Genomic DNA, 16,433 nt, shown 5'->3' with positions numbered 1-16,433 from the left:
AATTTTTACAAATAATCCAAAAATAAAATACATCATTACCTACATCATCACACACTAATTTTCAATATTCAACACCTAATTTTACCTAATTTTCAACATTCAACATTCACATTTTCAACACAAATATTTAACACATTTTTAAATAATTTTTCAACACTCCCCCTTGTGATGATGATCATAATGATTGTATACATTACGTGTTTTTATACTGCCTCGTTAAAAACCTTACTAGGAAAAACCCATTGGGATAAAAACCATAGTAAGGGAAAAAGAGTGCAGTCACGTAAACTCCCCCTCATGTTGACACGAACAATTCTTCACAAATTTCGTAGATTGCGCATCCCAATATTATATATGTGCTTTCTGAATATTGTCGTAGGAAGTGCCTTTGTGAAGAGATCTGATGAGTTTTCACTTGATTGAATGTGACGAACATCAATACATTTATTCTTCTCAAGCTCCTTGGTGAATGCGAAGAACTTAGGAGGAATATGTTTAGTTCTGTCGCTTTTTATGTATCCTTCTTTCATTTGAGCAACACATGCAGCATTATCTTCATATAGTATCACAGGCTTCTCGTCGAATGATAATCCGCATGAGATTTGGATATGTTGAGTCATTGATTTTAACCACACACATTCACGGCTTGCTTCATGTAGTGCAATAATCTCGGCATGATTTGATGAAGTTGTTACAAGTGTTTGTTTCTGTGAACGCCAAGAAATTGCAGTGCCTCCACGAGTAAATACATATCCAGTTTGAGAACGTGCTTTGTGTGGATCAGATAAGTATCCAGCATCGGCATAACCAATTATACTTGGATTAGCATCTTTTGAATACAAAAGTCCCAAGTCTGTCGTTCCTCGTAGATAACGGAATATATGTTTAATTCCGTTCCAATGTCTCTTTGTTGGATATGTGCTAAATCTTGCCAATAAATTTACGGCAAAAGATATATCAGGCCTTGTACAATTTGTAAGATACATAAGGGCACCGATAGCACTTAGATATGGTACTTCTGGACCAAGAATATCTTCATCATCTTCACATGGACGGAATGGATCCTTTTCTATGTTTAATGATCTAACAACCATTGGAGTACTTAAAGGATTTGATTTGTCCATATTAAAACGTTTAAGGATCTTTTCTGTATAATTTGTCTGGTGAACAAATATTCCACATTCTTTTTGTTCAATTTGTAAACCCAGACAATACTTGGTTTTTCCAAGATCCTTCATTTCAAATTCTTCTTTCAAGTATGACACAACTTCTTGAATTTCCTTATTTGTTCCAATGATGTTTAAATCATCAACATATACAGCAATAATTACGCATCCGGATGTTGTTTTCTTAATGAAAACACAAGGGCATATTGAATTATTTACATATCCCTTTTTCATCAAGTGATCACTTAGCCTATTATACCACATTCTGCCGGATTGCTTCAACCCATATAATGATCTTAGTAATTTCACAGAATAACATTCTCTGGGTTTTGAACTTTGTGCTTCAGGCATCTTAAATCCTTCAGGGATTTTCATATATATATTACTATCAAGTGATCCATATAAGTAGGCTGTAACAACATCCATAAGACGCATTTCTAAATTTTCAGATACTGCCAAGCTAATCAAATACCGAAACGTAATTGCATCCATCACAGGAGAATACGTTTCTTCATAATCAATTCCAGGCCTTTGAGAAAAACCTTGTGCAACAAGTCGAGCTTTATATCTTACTATTTCATTTTTCTCATTTCGCTTTCGAATAAAAACCCATTTGTATCCAACAGGTTTTACACCTTCAGGTGTAAGGACTATAGGTCCAAAAACATTACGTTTATTTAGCGAATCCAATTCAACCTGGATGGCATCTTTCCATTTTATCCAATCCTGCCGATTTTTACATTCACCAAAAGATTTTGGTTCATGATCTTCATTATCATTTATGATGTCGATTGCCACATTATAAGAAAATATATCATCAATTTCTTCTATATCTTTTCGGTTCCATATTTTTCCAGTATTAATATAATTGATAGAGATTTCATGATTCTCGTCAGTTTGTGGTTCTGACAAAACATTTTCATCATCATGTGTTTCTTCAGGAACATCATTCTCTATTTTGTGATCATTATGTGTTTCTTCAGGAACATCATTCTCTATTTTGTGATCATTGTGTTTCTCTATGAATTTTCTTTTTCGAGGATTTTTATCCTTGGAACCAACTGGCCTTCCACGCTTCAGGCGTTTAATGACATCATGACTATCTTCAATTTGTTTCTTCGGAATTTCAATTCGAGCAGGGGCATTTGCAGCATGTATATATGATTTAGTTACCCCTTTTGTGTCTGCAAATGCATCTGGTATTTGATTTGCTATTCTTTGCAAGTGCACAATTTGCTGTACATCTTTTTCACATTGTTTTGTTCTTGGATCCAGATGTAACAATGATGATACATACCATGTAATTTCTTTTTCGGTATGTTTCTGTTCTCCCCCTAACATTGGGAAGATTTCCTCATTAAAATGACAATCAGCAAAACGTGCTGTGAACACGTCGCCTGTCTGTGGTTCAAGATATCGAATGATCGATGGACTATCATAACCAATATAAATTCCAATCTTTCTTTGAGGTCCCATTTTCTTTCGTTGAGGTGGTGCAATAGGCACATACACCATACATCCAAAAATTCTCAGATGAGAAATGTCTGGTTCTTTACCAAATGCAAGCTGCAATGGGGAGTATTTATGATATGCACTTGGTCTGATGCGAATTAATGAAGCAGCATGTAAAATTGCATGTCCCCATATAGAAATAGGGAGCTTTGTTTTCATAATCATTGGTCTAGCAATCATTTGCAGACGTTTAATCAATGATTCAGCCAATCCATTTTGAGTATGTACATGAGCAACAGGATGCTCAACAATGATTCCCATAGACATACAATAATCATTGAAAGTCTGGGAAGTAAATTCACCAGCATTATCAAGTCTAATTTTCTTGATTGTATAATCGGGAAATTGATTCCTCAATTTTATTATTTGAGCAAGTAATCTTGCAAATGCAACATTTCGAGTTGACAATAAACATACATGTGACCATCTGCTGGAGGCATCAATCAATACCATAAAGTATCTGAATGGTCCACATGGTGGATGGATTGGTCCACAAATATCACCCTGAATACGTTCAAGAAACATTGGTGATTCAGTTTGGATTTTGGCTGGTGATGGTCTTATAATAAGTTTTCCAAGAGAACATGCTTTACATTGAAACTTATTATTCTGAAAGATCTTCTGGTCTTTCAATGGATGACCATGTGTATTTTCTATAATTCTTCGCATCATTGTTGAACCAGGATGTCCTAATCGATCATGCCAATTGGTTAATATTGAAGAATTATCAATTACCATGTTTGATTCAATGGGACGTATATGTGTATAATGCAATCCAGTAGGGAGCATTGGTAGTTTTTCAATCACATATTTCTTTCCTGATTTATATGTGGTAAGACACATATATTTCTCATTCCCTTCATTCATTGTTTGAGTATCATACCCATGGGAATATATATCATTAAAACTCAACAAATTTCTTTTCGATTGTGGTGAATATAAAGCATCATTGATCAAAAATTTTGTACCATTAGGTAACAAAAATTGTGCTTTACCACATCCTTTAATCAAGTCTACAGGACCTGATATTGTATTCACCGTTGTTTTTGTTGGTTTTAGTTCCAAGAAATATCTTTTATCTCGGAGGATAGTGTGCGTTGTACCACTATCAGGTATGCAAACTTCAGCTTGGTTCGTAGCATTTTCCATATTTGAACTTCAAAAAAATATGCAATGAAATAAAATTATTGACAATAAAATACAATACAATATAACACACTATAAAACATTATCATACGAATACATAAAAAATAAAATATTTTACATATTTATTCCACCATCAAATTGATCATTATCTGAGAAATCAATCAGAAAATCTCCAGCATCAAAATGAGTTGAACCACTCAAAGGTTCACTGTGTTCAGTAAAGTTGGTCTCCTTTTCTTTCCCCTTTATTGATTCTTTATAAAGTTTACAAAGGTGCTCAGGGGCTCGACAAATACGGGACCAATGTCCTGGAGTACCACATCTGAAACAAGAACTTTCAAATCTTTTTGAGTGATTCTCATTAACACTCATATTCTCTTGATGCCTTTTCGGTGGGTGGTTTGGGACGTTCTTTTGAGATGAGTTATAGAAATAACTATCTCGATTATTTTCAAAACCACGGCCGCGTCCACGACCACGACCACTTCCACGTCCACGTCCACGTCCACGACCACGACCACGACCTCGATTTTGTCCTCGACCAAAATCTTGTCTGTAACTTTGATTTTGGTTTCCAGGTTTAAATTCATTTTTGCTTACAGCATTTACTTCTGGAAATGCTGTTGATCCAGTGGGTCGGGACTGATGATTTCTCATTAATAGCTCGTTGTTCTTTTCCGCCACAAGAAGACAGGCGATGAGTTCAGAATATCTCGCAAATCCACGCACTCTATATTGTTGCTGTAGTGTTATATTTGATGCGTGAAACGTGGAAAATGTTTTTTCAAGCATTTCCGATTCTGTAACCTCATGTCCACAAAATTTTAACTGCGAGATTATTCTATACATCGCTGAATTGTAATCACTGACTTTTTTAAAGTCTTGGAATCTTAACATATTCCATTCATCACGGGCGGTCGGAAGTATAACTTCCCTTATATGTTCAAATCTCTCTTTTAATCCTTTCCACAGAGCCATGGGATCTTTTTCGATGAGATATTCACATTTTAAACCTTCATCAAGGTGTCGTCGTAAAAATATTATAGCTTTTGCTTTTTCTTGTGATGAAGATATACCATTTTCTTTAATGGTCTCGCTTAGACCCAATGACTCAAGATGCATTTCTACATCAAGAGTCCATGGCATATAGTTTTTCCCAGTAATATCAAGAGCGATGAATTCGAGCTTTGCCAAGTTTGCCATGGTGGTACTAAAAATTACGATGCATTTTATTAGTTAATGAATATTGCAATACAAAGTAATGGATAAACAACAAGTACAAGTATTCGTAAAAATAAAGAAAACACACGAGGAGGATATTCTCCGATAAATACAAGACTGGTGAGTATGATAACCAAAATAATTAAAAATAACCTCGTGAAAGCCATCTTCTTTTTTTCTTCGAAAATTTGATGAAGAATAATTTTTAGAGAAGAAGAGAAAGTTGGAGTGATTGAATGTATTTGTGAGATTGTATTTATAGAGCAAAAACTAGCCGTTTTGTTACCGTTTATTACCGTTGGTGTATAAGAAAATAAATGTATGTATTTGTATAATTTTATGGTAATAATATGGTGTATATAATATTAGTCATATTTAAATAATTATGTATATCATATCACATTATTATAATTAGGTGTCATAAGTTATTTTGTTTAAAAAACCTTATAGGCTTTTATACTTGTCGTATCCCTTACCGGGAGTGTGGGATGTCGTCTTAACATCCTCCCAGGATTTATAACAAGTTTTTGAAAAAATTATTTTTATTATTTCTAACAATAACATTATATTATATATTACATATATAAACAATAAATAAATAACAGTAAAATAAATATTATTACTTTTGTTACCTTTTTCTTCTGTTCGGAGCTTGGAAAAATATGGAGGACTTTTAGAGCTTCGTGCTGATAACGTGTTGTGAAAAAGTAAAAATTTACGGTAAAAAAGTAAAAATCTCAAACTCTCAAAATTATCACACTACACACTTTATAATATTTTTCTCTCAACTCAATTGTGATTTTCTTCACAAATGAGAGATCTATTTATAGAAAATTTTTACAAATAATCCAAAAATAAAATACATCATTACCTACATCATCACACACTAATTTTCAACATTCAACACCTAATTTTACCTAATTTTCAACATTCAACATTCACATTTTCAACACAAATATTTAACACATTTTTAAATAATTTTTCAACAATGTCCAAATTATAGAGCATATTAATTAAATTATGTGAAGTCTCAATTTTGCCCTTACTTGCCCACACCCACAAAACCGAGCCACCAGGAGGTCCTGCTACTACAAGTAGGCCAGGATACTCTCCACCTGCGCCATAAGAAAGATTCTCAAGTCAACTCCACCCCAAAGCCGATGACGTCACCATCAACGTCATCCCAAGCAGCCTGTCCAAGTCCAACCCCTTTAAGAAGAGGCCATGATCCCATGTTCAAAATTCATTCATATTCCCTCAAAACTAAAACCAAAGTAAAAAAAAAAAAACACACACACACACACACAAGGAACAGAACATGTTCGGACACAACTATACATATGACTATTCCTCAGAATTCCTTAGCCGTTATCCTTTAGCAGACACCACCCCCACATTAACACCTTCACCACTCCTATCTCGTCTCGCCATTCCTGGAGACGAGAACGATGAGCTACCATCATTGAGGTCCGAGCTCGGATACACCAGCAGTGGCTGTAGCAGTTCGATCACGAATTACGTACAATATAGTCCCACCTTTATTCAGAGGAGCGTCAGTAGCCACTCTCTACTAAAGAATTCGGATGTTCACTCTCCGATAAATACTACATCATCTGCCACGTTTCTTGAACCGATGATTGCTTCATCTGTCAGGAAGGCTTCGAGCACCGGTGATTTGCTGGTAAACTAAATTACATTCTCGGCATACGCCAAAAATCTTCACCGAGAATATTGATGATTGGTTATACTTATGCATGGAATGATTTAATAAAATGGAAGCTGGAACGAACTTTAACCATATGATGTAATGCAGGGAGTAAACATGGCACAAAGACAACAGAGATCAAACAGTCCATTATCAAATGATCAGAACGGTGTAATGGAAAGTATGAACAGAGCATGTAAATACGGCCCAGAAGAGAAAAAGGAACGAATCGAGAGATACAGAAGCAAGAGAAATCTTAGGAATTTCAACAAGAAGATCAAGGTACATACAAGTCACTTTACTTTGAAGACTAAAGTTAAACTAAACATATATTTAAACTTCGTATCAACTATCGCTGGTTTCTGTCACGTGCACATGCACGTATTGTAACGTCTTTTCGTGAGTGTGTCATGTTAGTTGTGATTTCTAATTCGGAATCGGATACAGTATTTTGGGAAAGGGGTGATCGCCGTGCTCATTCCCTGTTATATCCGCCTTTGGTCTAATTTGTCTACTACTAACAACTAGTTTTATGTCAATCAGTATGAATGTAGGAAGACTTTAGCAGATAGTCGTCCACGTATCAGAGGAAGATTTGCGAGGAATGATGAAACAGAGAAGACCCCTCAACGGCGGGATAATGTATTTGTCGAGGAAGATGATGAGGGTGATGATAACTGGATCAATTTCCTTGACGCTTTTCAGCAAAATCTAATCCCCTAATGCTGAAAAGATTTCCACATAGATGACGGTTTAGGATCTCTTGTATAACATATTAAGCATTTCAAGAAATGAAACCAGCTTGTACTATGTATGATATAGCAAGAAAATTTATGAACTAATGAAAATGTGAATTACCCCCTACGTTTTTTTTGGATGAATAGACGTGTATACATGGCATGTAAACGGGAAATAACAAAATGTGACAGAATACGAGGTGGGTATTTTCGGTACACTAGAAGAAAAGAAGGATTTGAACTACCAATAAAGTGTGACATCAATTTCAGATGCATGAATTGACAGATTCCCAATTGTCATAGCAATCCCACAGCCGCACCTAGTCTACTTTGCACTACAAATTACCGCTTTATCACTAGTATGTAGTGGCCAGATATCACATGTCAATATGGACAGTGGCCTCAGAAAGTTGGACTCCAAAATAGGCAAATATGACTTCCTATAGTAATTATTATTCCAAGAAAAACAAAGGTTTAAAAGAATGAGATATTCGAAGTCTAAGAATAGTTAAAAAGGGTGAAGTAGTTGAGAGTATTACATATGATAGTTGGTTTAAAGTCAATCACTGGAAAATTCTTTATTAAATAACTTGTTACTCTACCTTGTGTGTTCAAAAACCCGCACCCAGCAACGGCTCAACCTGGTACGATGTTTGGCCTCCTGGAAGTTCAGAGGAAACTACCGGTGCTTGCTGATTACTCAAAAAGCTTCGAATTAAACAAGCAACCGACACGAGAATATTTAAAAGATAGCTACTGATATGCCCATACAAGCATAAAGATCTGAGTATATCTATATATTATTCAAAAGGTGTACATGCCTAATTACCCTAAACCATTAGCATTTTCTTGATAATACAGAGTATATAAAAAGCAATCCACTAAAGCTAAGCTTTGTATCTCATCACAATGATTACCATTAATAAGTATTTACAAGAAGCTAAATTACTAAAGAACTCCTCAACTTTTCAATTATTTTACTATATTATAAAAAGAGCATGTTTTGGCTTTAGGATCCACACCAATGTTTTTTTTATTGAAAAAGACAATCTCTTTGGACAAATAATTCGGTCTCTCATGTTACTGAATCATAGTCTCAGCATATGATAATTTGAAATGGCCTGAGTGCAACTGTTTTGACTTTGAATCTGAATCTGGACTTTGTTTAAGAGTAAATGTAGTCATCAAGAAGCCCCCCTACAAGTGGGGAGGCCGGCGTCTGTTGGTTCTTGTCGGCCTGGGGTGGGCCCTGTAGCGGAGCCGGACATATAGAATCGAGTATTACCAAACAGTAAAGTTTTTTTCATCATGAGGGCAAAATTCATTTATAATGTCCATTCAGTGAATGATCATGGGGAGAAAATCATACCTAACAAGTTATGAAGCAAGTGTTTCGAATCATTTATCCTAAAACTGACCAATGAACTTCGACAAGAAACACCATTATAAACACCTTCACTGAAGCTTCTTTTTATGCCACTCGGAAACTGAGGCAGCATTCAGCAGTTAAAAAGAAAAAAAAGAATGCAAAACCCATAGAAGTCAAAAGCAAAAAAACACTGCAAATGTAAAATTGCCGTTTCACAGGGTCCACGACAATCACTTGAGAAGAAACAATAACTTGGATCCAACAGTTTGCAAATAACAGGCGATATTAGTTTCGACCAGCATTTTTTATGCTAAGCAGCCCCTGCTATGTTGGAAAAGGCATTGAACCTAAGGTAGGGAAAGCAATCGCCTGGAGCCGCTGTTCTAATTTAAATTTAAAACTAAAAAATAAAACAAAATGACACTTTAGTTTTCCATTGAGAAGTGTATGTCCTACCAGCACATGCAAAGCATTAGCTTTTAATCAGCAACTCTATGACATCTAACAGTTAAAAGGGACATAGGGGTGGCCTAACCATTTCTAAGACCTTCATTTTAAAATGGGAATCAAATGCCATTGAGCAAAATGCAGTAAATTCTTCCTTCAGCAGTCGCAAGAGACATAAGCAAGGTATACCGAGCACATAATTTCGATCACACCACTTTCTTCTCTCATTTTTTACTCTAAGTCTCAGGTATTCTCGAAGTCCAAAAATACCATAAGACCACACACAACAATAAGAGGAACATAATCACTACTAATGCTTTCAAAATCCAGCAAATTAGAAGTCCTCGAGATCATCAATACATTGAGGCAATATCAGTTCCAGTTAACGGCAAAAGTAGCATGAATCTATGATGACAGAACTGGAACGAAAACCACCAAAATGCAACTAGAACAACGACTACAGCCAACATCTACTACATTCAAATGTCAATCATCTTAAGGTAGCAAGTTGCATTGATCAATTTTGCCTCTCAATGAGAAAGCATAAAAATAAATAAATAAATATCGACAAGTTAAATACTTGCAACTCCATTCTCATCGATCTAAATACAAAATCGACCCCTATTTGGGATAATTTGATCCTACACCGCTTCTTTATAAATATTAAGAATCAAATACTAGTTAGAGGCTTTAACTTTCGAGCCTTCCTCTTACAATTGCTGGGTTTCAAAAAGTGCTTGAAAGGAAATAAAAAAGGTTGATGAAGAGAATTCCGTTTTCTTCTTTTGCCTCCTGAAAGTGATGAAAAAACACAAATCAGCATCACAAAATTAAAAAAAGTTCCACTGACATTATGTCTTAAGGTGCAAGTTATCACTAGCGCAACAAAAATAGATTAAATGACATAGAACTAGGCAGAGAGCTTTAAACAAATGTCACATCAGAAGGAACAGAACAGTTCAAGATTTTGAGGGAAAATAAAAAAATGGATCTTTGTTAGAAGTTGGGACTAAAATGAACAGAATTCTACCCGCTAGTGATTTACCAAGCCCCTGGCATACAGTGACAGAGTCTACTTGCTTCCGTTTACCCATCACATTCTCTGAAATTGGCTCATCGAGATTTGTCACCAGATTAAAAGATCCATCGACGGTTAATTTAACATCTAAAGCAACAGAACTATATGCCATTTCTTTGTATTCTTTTCTCTCCATACAGATATCTTGTACAGCAAGATCAGATGCTGCCAATGACCCCTCTCTTTTGCTTTTATTGATGACCTTGTTCGAAACTTGATCACTTACAACACCTTCCTGGACATAGGTGCTTATCTCAAGGCTACTTTTGAAATCGGATTCTTCCACTTGTAAGTTAGTGACACTAGATTTAACTGAGGGGCTGAGAAAACCATTAGATAAATGATTTTCAGCAATGGTGATACTTTTGTCACTCAGTGTGATGATATGAACTTGCTCATTGCCAGGTAAAACACTTCCACCACAAGTTTGTGATTTCCTATCTTGTAATTGTGCTTCAGCTGCAACAACATCTGCTTCCGGGGCATTTGAATAAGTTGGTTCACTACTTGAAACTAATACAGTTTCTTCGAATTTTGATAAAATGTTTGAAGTGCTGGACTTAATGGGCATAATTTCAGAATCTTTCATACCAGATATTTGATATCTTATCTCCTCATCACTTAGTGAAGTTTGACCCTCTTCAGACAGAGGAATAGTAGAAACTAGTTCGTTGGGAAGAGAATCTAATGACACGTTTGATTCCTTGAAACCGGAGGCTGAATGTACAATTGTGACTCCATGTGATGAAATTTGACATCCAGGAAAGAGAACAGATCCACAATGTTCTTCTGTACTCAAAGCGTGATAGTCAACTTGATTTCTGACCTGGCTGGGTTGCTCTTCCGAGAAAGTATTGAGACCATTCTCCTCTTCAAGATTCTCACTAACTGCAACAGCCTCCTCAGTCTCCATCACATCAGATAAGTACTTGCCAGTATCTGGTGGCTCAGGTAATGTCTTAGCCCTAGAAATAAGATCTTTGACCCGCAGCCCATGCGCAGGCATACCATTCAGAGATGAGGTAAAGTCGATCATTTTTACAGTTTTGATTGTACAGTTTGACAAGGAGAAAGACTTCTCCATGTCATCTAGCAGCAAATCTCCCTCACCACTAGAAATGGGATCCCATTTAAGCCACTCATCAAATGCATGCTGCTTTAAATTAACTTGCCCATGTGATGGTATTTCTTCAACCTTAACAGCCTCCTTATAGAATTGTTTTTTCCTCAATGCATTAGCTAGGAGAGATCTGCCACAGGGGAAAAAATTGCATCCATCAGAAAAACAAAATAAGATGGAACCGAGAATTGTTGAATTCTTAAAGCTTTATTTGAGTGTGATCAGGCAGAAAAATTGCACAAATCAGGAAAATGGAACAAAATAAGGATATAGAGTAAGGCTCAGTAAATATGCATACCTGCAGTTCTTGGAAATTGCCGCTTTAGCATGTTCTATAGAAAGCCCAAGTAAAAAAAACAAATTCGACACATCCTGGGGTCCTCTAAGCTCCATTGCAGAAGAGGCAGAACTAGAGAAAATTAGATTCTTCCCTCGTGTCCAATCAACAAGCATCTGGAAGCTTGAGGAGTCAGCAAGATTTAACAGAGTGAAAGTTGAACCTCACTTCCCCATATCACATATCACACTCACTCAACACAAGTTCACACAGAAATAGAGAGAGAGAGAGAGAGACGTGCAATAAACATGATAAATTGCATAAACAATGACTCAACATATTCTGCTGCCGTGAGAGAGAGAACGTAAGGTGCAATAAACAGAACAAATTGCATGGAATATGACTCAACAGGAAGAGAGAGAGAGAGAGAGAGAGAGAGACATACAATGAACATGACAAATTGCACAAAAAATGACTCGACATATTCTGCTTCTGTGTGACAGAGAACGTACAGGTGCAATAAACAGAACAAACCGCATGGAATATGACTCAACGGGCACTGCACTGCTGTGGCGACATAGTCTAGGAACTTAGGAGTTTGGGATGGTATAATATGATACTCTTTCTGCAAGATTTCAGCTACTGAACATACACCAATAATTAATTACATGGGTGGGAAAACAGAAAAATTCGTCCTGTAAACTAAACCGTCAAGGATTTTGTCTTTAAGAAAATTTGATTTTGATGCAATAATTTTTGGTCCTATTTCGTCGGAGTATTTGCGTGGAGCCGGACAATAATGGTGCGACACCGGATATTGTTGACACGTCAGGCGCAATGTTAGCATTCCCGCAAATAAGACCAGAAACAACAAAAAAATGAACCAGCTTACTGTGCTAAAATTAATGTTGTCTGTTTAAAGTAACAATCTAAAATAGACCAACTTATAGGATGTAATTTTCCCCTTAAATAGGTAGCCCAACTTGAATGTAAGCAAGAACAGAACTTTAACGAGTTGTACAGACTCAAAACTTCAGCTGTAGTAGAAAAACTTCCACTGATAATATTTCACTTTTCGAGTACAAATTACATTTTTTACCAAGTTAACTACGAGACTCCATGGACCATGATTCGAGCGACCTAATATGCCCCAGACTTGACTTAGGACCAATTTACCAAGTCAAGAATAACTAATCCGTGCGCCTAATTCTACAGATTAAGCCTGCCTCACTAAAAGCCATGAGTCCCTGCATTTAAAAATTTCAATGTGCACCTCAATACAACAGAGATGCCAGGATAAACTTCAGATATTGCCCAAAGATGAAATCTTTTGCACGTTTCGTTATATGATGTCATGAACTGAGCCACATATGACATAACCCTCCACACAAGTGAACAACCAGATGCCAGAAGTCAAACTACTATTTAAAACAGAGTAGCCACCATTGAAGTTTTATCAAACTCGTACAACAGGTAATCCTTATATTCAAATTTCAACATAAAAAAACATACATACACCTCTCAATCATGTCATGGGATTCTTGTCCCAATACTTGATCTTAGTGTTCGCCAATACAGAAAAATCATAATAAGACCTGTAGGATGCTATAAACTGACCTTGCTATTGGATATCATAAGCCGCCTCGATTGTGCATCACCGAGAAGACCTGAGTATGTAATCTCAAAGTACACCCCACGCTGCACACCAAAATGAAGTGAGACTCCAAAAGAAGATATTCAGGACCATAAACATAAATAATGCAATAAAGGATCAACCTTTATAGCAGTTTTGACCATAGGTTGCTTCAACCTGAACGGCAACTTCTCAGAGAAACCAATTGCAATTATATCCACCTGCGCATGCAACCCCAAAAACACCAAATTCAGTCAAAGATTTAACCACCCAATTCATGTCTGCAGAAAGAAACGGACTTCGGATGTTTGGCAAGCCTGATCGAATGCACTCTGATTCAAAGGTCTAACAGCAGCGATATCATAGCTCTTGAGAACGGGGTTTCCAACATTGAGAGCCGCGACTTGGGAGGGACTATCGACGATTACAGTAATGCGTGTGTACTGACGAAAAGGGGCAGAAACGGAGACCTTCAGGAGTTCACGATGGAACTTGACGGCAGCCGATAGAGCAGAAGATGAAGGAACGAGCTTCAAGATAGAGGATATGGGGAAGAGAGGTGTGGAGCAGCGGTCGGATTCGGACATGACGCCTTTGAGGGTACGGTTGTATGCGATGCCGGTGTATCCGAATTCCATGGCTTTAAGAGCGAGCTTGAGACGTCGGGATTTGAGGGAGGATTTATCGGTGACGCGGCGGTCGGATTCATGGTAGGATATGTTCAGGTCGAAGAATCCCATGTTATCGTACCGCGGAGGCGGAGGGCGAGGTCACGGCACGGCGGCGTGACGAGCCGAATAGTTAAAGTTGGTTTTGTGCTTTATACAAGGAATATATATATATATATATATATATATATACACACACACGGGCATTAACAAAACTTCAACTTTTTTACGTCTCCTCGCCCATGTTAATAATATATATTATATTGTATTATATATATGAATAAATATATATTTATATCTACATATTAAATATATATATATATATATTTGTATTAATTTTTATTTATAAGTATTTATTTAATTTCATTGTATAGAACAAATTTTATCAGTTTTTTTAACTATACCGCTCATAATGTTTTCTTTGTAATAATTTTTAAAAAAATATATAAATCTAAATTATTTTTAGTTTCTCATTTTATTATATAAAAAAATTGTGGTTAATTATTTATAGTTATGAGAATTGTATTTTTAGTTGTACTACTCAAAATATTTTTTTAATAATATTTTTATATAAATTTAAATCTAACATATTTTTACTATTATTTTGATGAGTTTTTTTTTAATTGAATCTAACGGATTTTTAAATGTAATGACATAAATAAATTTGTTATGATCGAAATTAGTTTAGAAGTGATTAATATACACTTTAAACAATTTAAAAAGATTTTGCAAATCAAAATATGTTAGCGGCTCGAATGTTTAGAGTGGGAGGTTTAATTTTCATAAGAGGCTGATGTAAAATCCATAAACATTTCTCATACTTAAAAATTCACTAGAAGATTTTGGTTGTTACAATAATATACAATAATCTACTTCAACTAAAACTTATTCAATGCCTACATTTAAATTCCTAATACCCTCTTCAACAATAGATACAAAAAAATCATTGTCTATTGAAATATGTGTTCATATAGATTATAAACACAACATTCTAAACAAATAGCTTGAGCATTTTGAATGAATGTGAAGCAAGAAATGATTCTTAATGATCAGATAAAAATAAAATGTGTGCGCTTGGTTGAGCACCTTGATGATTGAAAGATAGAAGTGCTCGAGATCTTAATAAGGCAGATTGAAAATGTTTCAATGGTGTCTTTAGTGTTGAATCATGCTTTTAAATAGTTAAACTTCTCCCCATGTAAAATGTTACTTCAACGTTCAACTTGTATTAGTAGCCGACATAAAAAAAATGTCTTTTGTCTATCTTCTCTTCATGGTATGCTCCAATTATTGCTTCTTGCAATGTATAAAAAATGACAAATAATAATCTCTGAGAAGTTGATTTATGAGAAATAAAATCATGCACGTAAACATTCTTGAACAACCGAAGATTTCGGCTATTGTGTATCAGAAAAGTTTGGCTGGTATGCATACAAATAACTTGATGTACATGTATACCATATAACTTGAAATGTATCTTGTGGATGTAAGAAAAGCGCTAACCGATGTGACAAACGATTTCTTCTTTGGTTATATATTATTTGATAATACAGGAAAAAGATTTTTGTTGATTGAAGATTAAAAATGCTTTTCATTCAGATATAACATTAAAAAAAAATATGAATTATTGGTGATTAGTCTAACTTTATTGATTGGTCGTAATTTATTGAACAATGATGTATACAATATAATCATTAAAAAAAAGGAATGATAAGTTAAATACCAACATTTCTTTTCATTATCACACTTTGTTTAATAATACAGTATGTATTAGGAGTGAAATTAAAAACGGGCATATTTTTGTCTTTTTTTAGCAAGCATATTTTTGTTTTTTTAAAAGTGAAACACTGGGAACCAAATTTATTTTTCTGTTAGCCCTGTTATTTATATTTTAGTATTTTTTGGCACTCGATATGTATTTTTATAGTAAAATTTTAACATAAATATAGTTTCAAGTATGCTAACTTTTTATGAAAATTGTATTATAATGGAATAATTCTTTCATCAAACTTTACGTTTGAATTCCACTATAATATGTTTTTCATAAAAAAATATTACGGACATATATATTTTATGTTACAGTTAAAGGTTTCTTGTGAAACAATCTCAATGATCTTTATTAATAAGATAAGTTAACTCTACTCATATTTACAATAAAAAATAATATTTTTGGTATTAAAAGTAATATTTTTTTAATGACTACCCCTAATAGAATATTCGTCTAACAAAATTGACTCGTGAGACCGTCTCACAATAGTTTTTTTTGTGTATAATTGTAATGTGCAACTATATCAAATTTTGTGTTTAATTTTCAATTAGTTTTGGTTTATTTTGTCATGAAAATAACGGTGTTA

At 35.0% G+C, this 16,433-nt stretch overlaps 2 protein-coding genes across 3 annotated transcripts; one reads left to right on the top strand and one right to left on the bottom strand.

Moving 5' to 3' along the window:
* Positions 1 to 6,314: 6,314 nt before the first annotated feature.
* LOC140956460 (uncharacterized) lies at positions 6,315 to 7,719 on the top strand. Its single transcript, XM_073413189.1, has 3 exons — positions 6,315 to 6,726; positions 6,859 to 7,032; positions 7,294 to 7,719. Exons 1-3 carry the CDS (start codon positions 6,364 to 6,366, stop codon positions 7,471 to 7,473), a joined length of 717 nt encoding a protein of 238 aa, XP_073269290.1. The 5' UTR covers positions 6,315 to 6,363; the 3' UTR covers positions 7,474 to 7,719.
* A 2,097-nt stretch (positions 7,720 to 9,816) lies between these two features.
* LOC140957490 (protein GAMETOPHYTE DEFECTIVE 1-like) lies at positions 9,817 to 14,238 on the bottom strand. 2 transcript variants are annotated; one of them, XM_073414779.1, is made up of 7 exons: positions 13,711 to 14,238; positions 13,555 to 13,632; positions 13,396 to 13,476; positions 11,800 to 11,954; positions 10,973 to 11,631; positions 10,334 to 10,852; positions 9,817 to 10,095 (listed from the first exon to the last, which is right to left on the bottom strand). In XM_073414779.1, exons 1-7 carry the CDS (start codon positions 14,149 to 14,151, stop codon positions 9,974 to 9,976), a joined length of 2,055 nt encoding a protein of 684 aa, XP_073270880.1. In that variant the 5' UTR covers positions 14,152 to 14,238; the 3' UTR covers positions 9,817 to 9,973. The 2 variants fall into 2 exon arrangements, with proteins under 2 accessions (XP_073270880.1, XP_073270879.1); XM_073414778.1 differs by having other exon boundaries at positions 10,334 to 11,631.
* Positions 14,239 to 16,433: the final 2,195 nt, after the last annotated feature.

The sequence above is a fragment of the Primulina huaijiensis genome, chromosome 14 (genome assembly GCF_012295235.1).
Source record: "Primulina huaijiensis isolate GDHJ02 chromosome 14, ASM1229523v2, whole genome shotgun sequence".
In the NCBI taxonomy this organism is placed as follows: Eukaryota; Viridiplantae; Streptophyta; class Magnoliopsida; order Lamiales; family Gesneriaceae; genus Primulina; species Primulina huaijiensis.
Note: the sequence above shows the minus strand (reverse complement) of the source record. Positions and strands in the feature narration are given on the sequence as shown.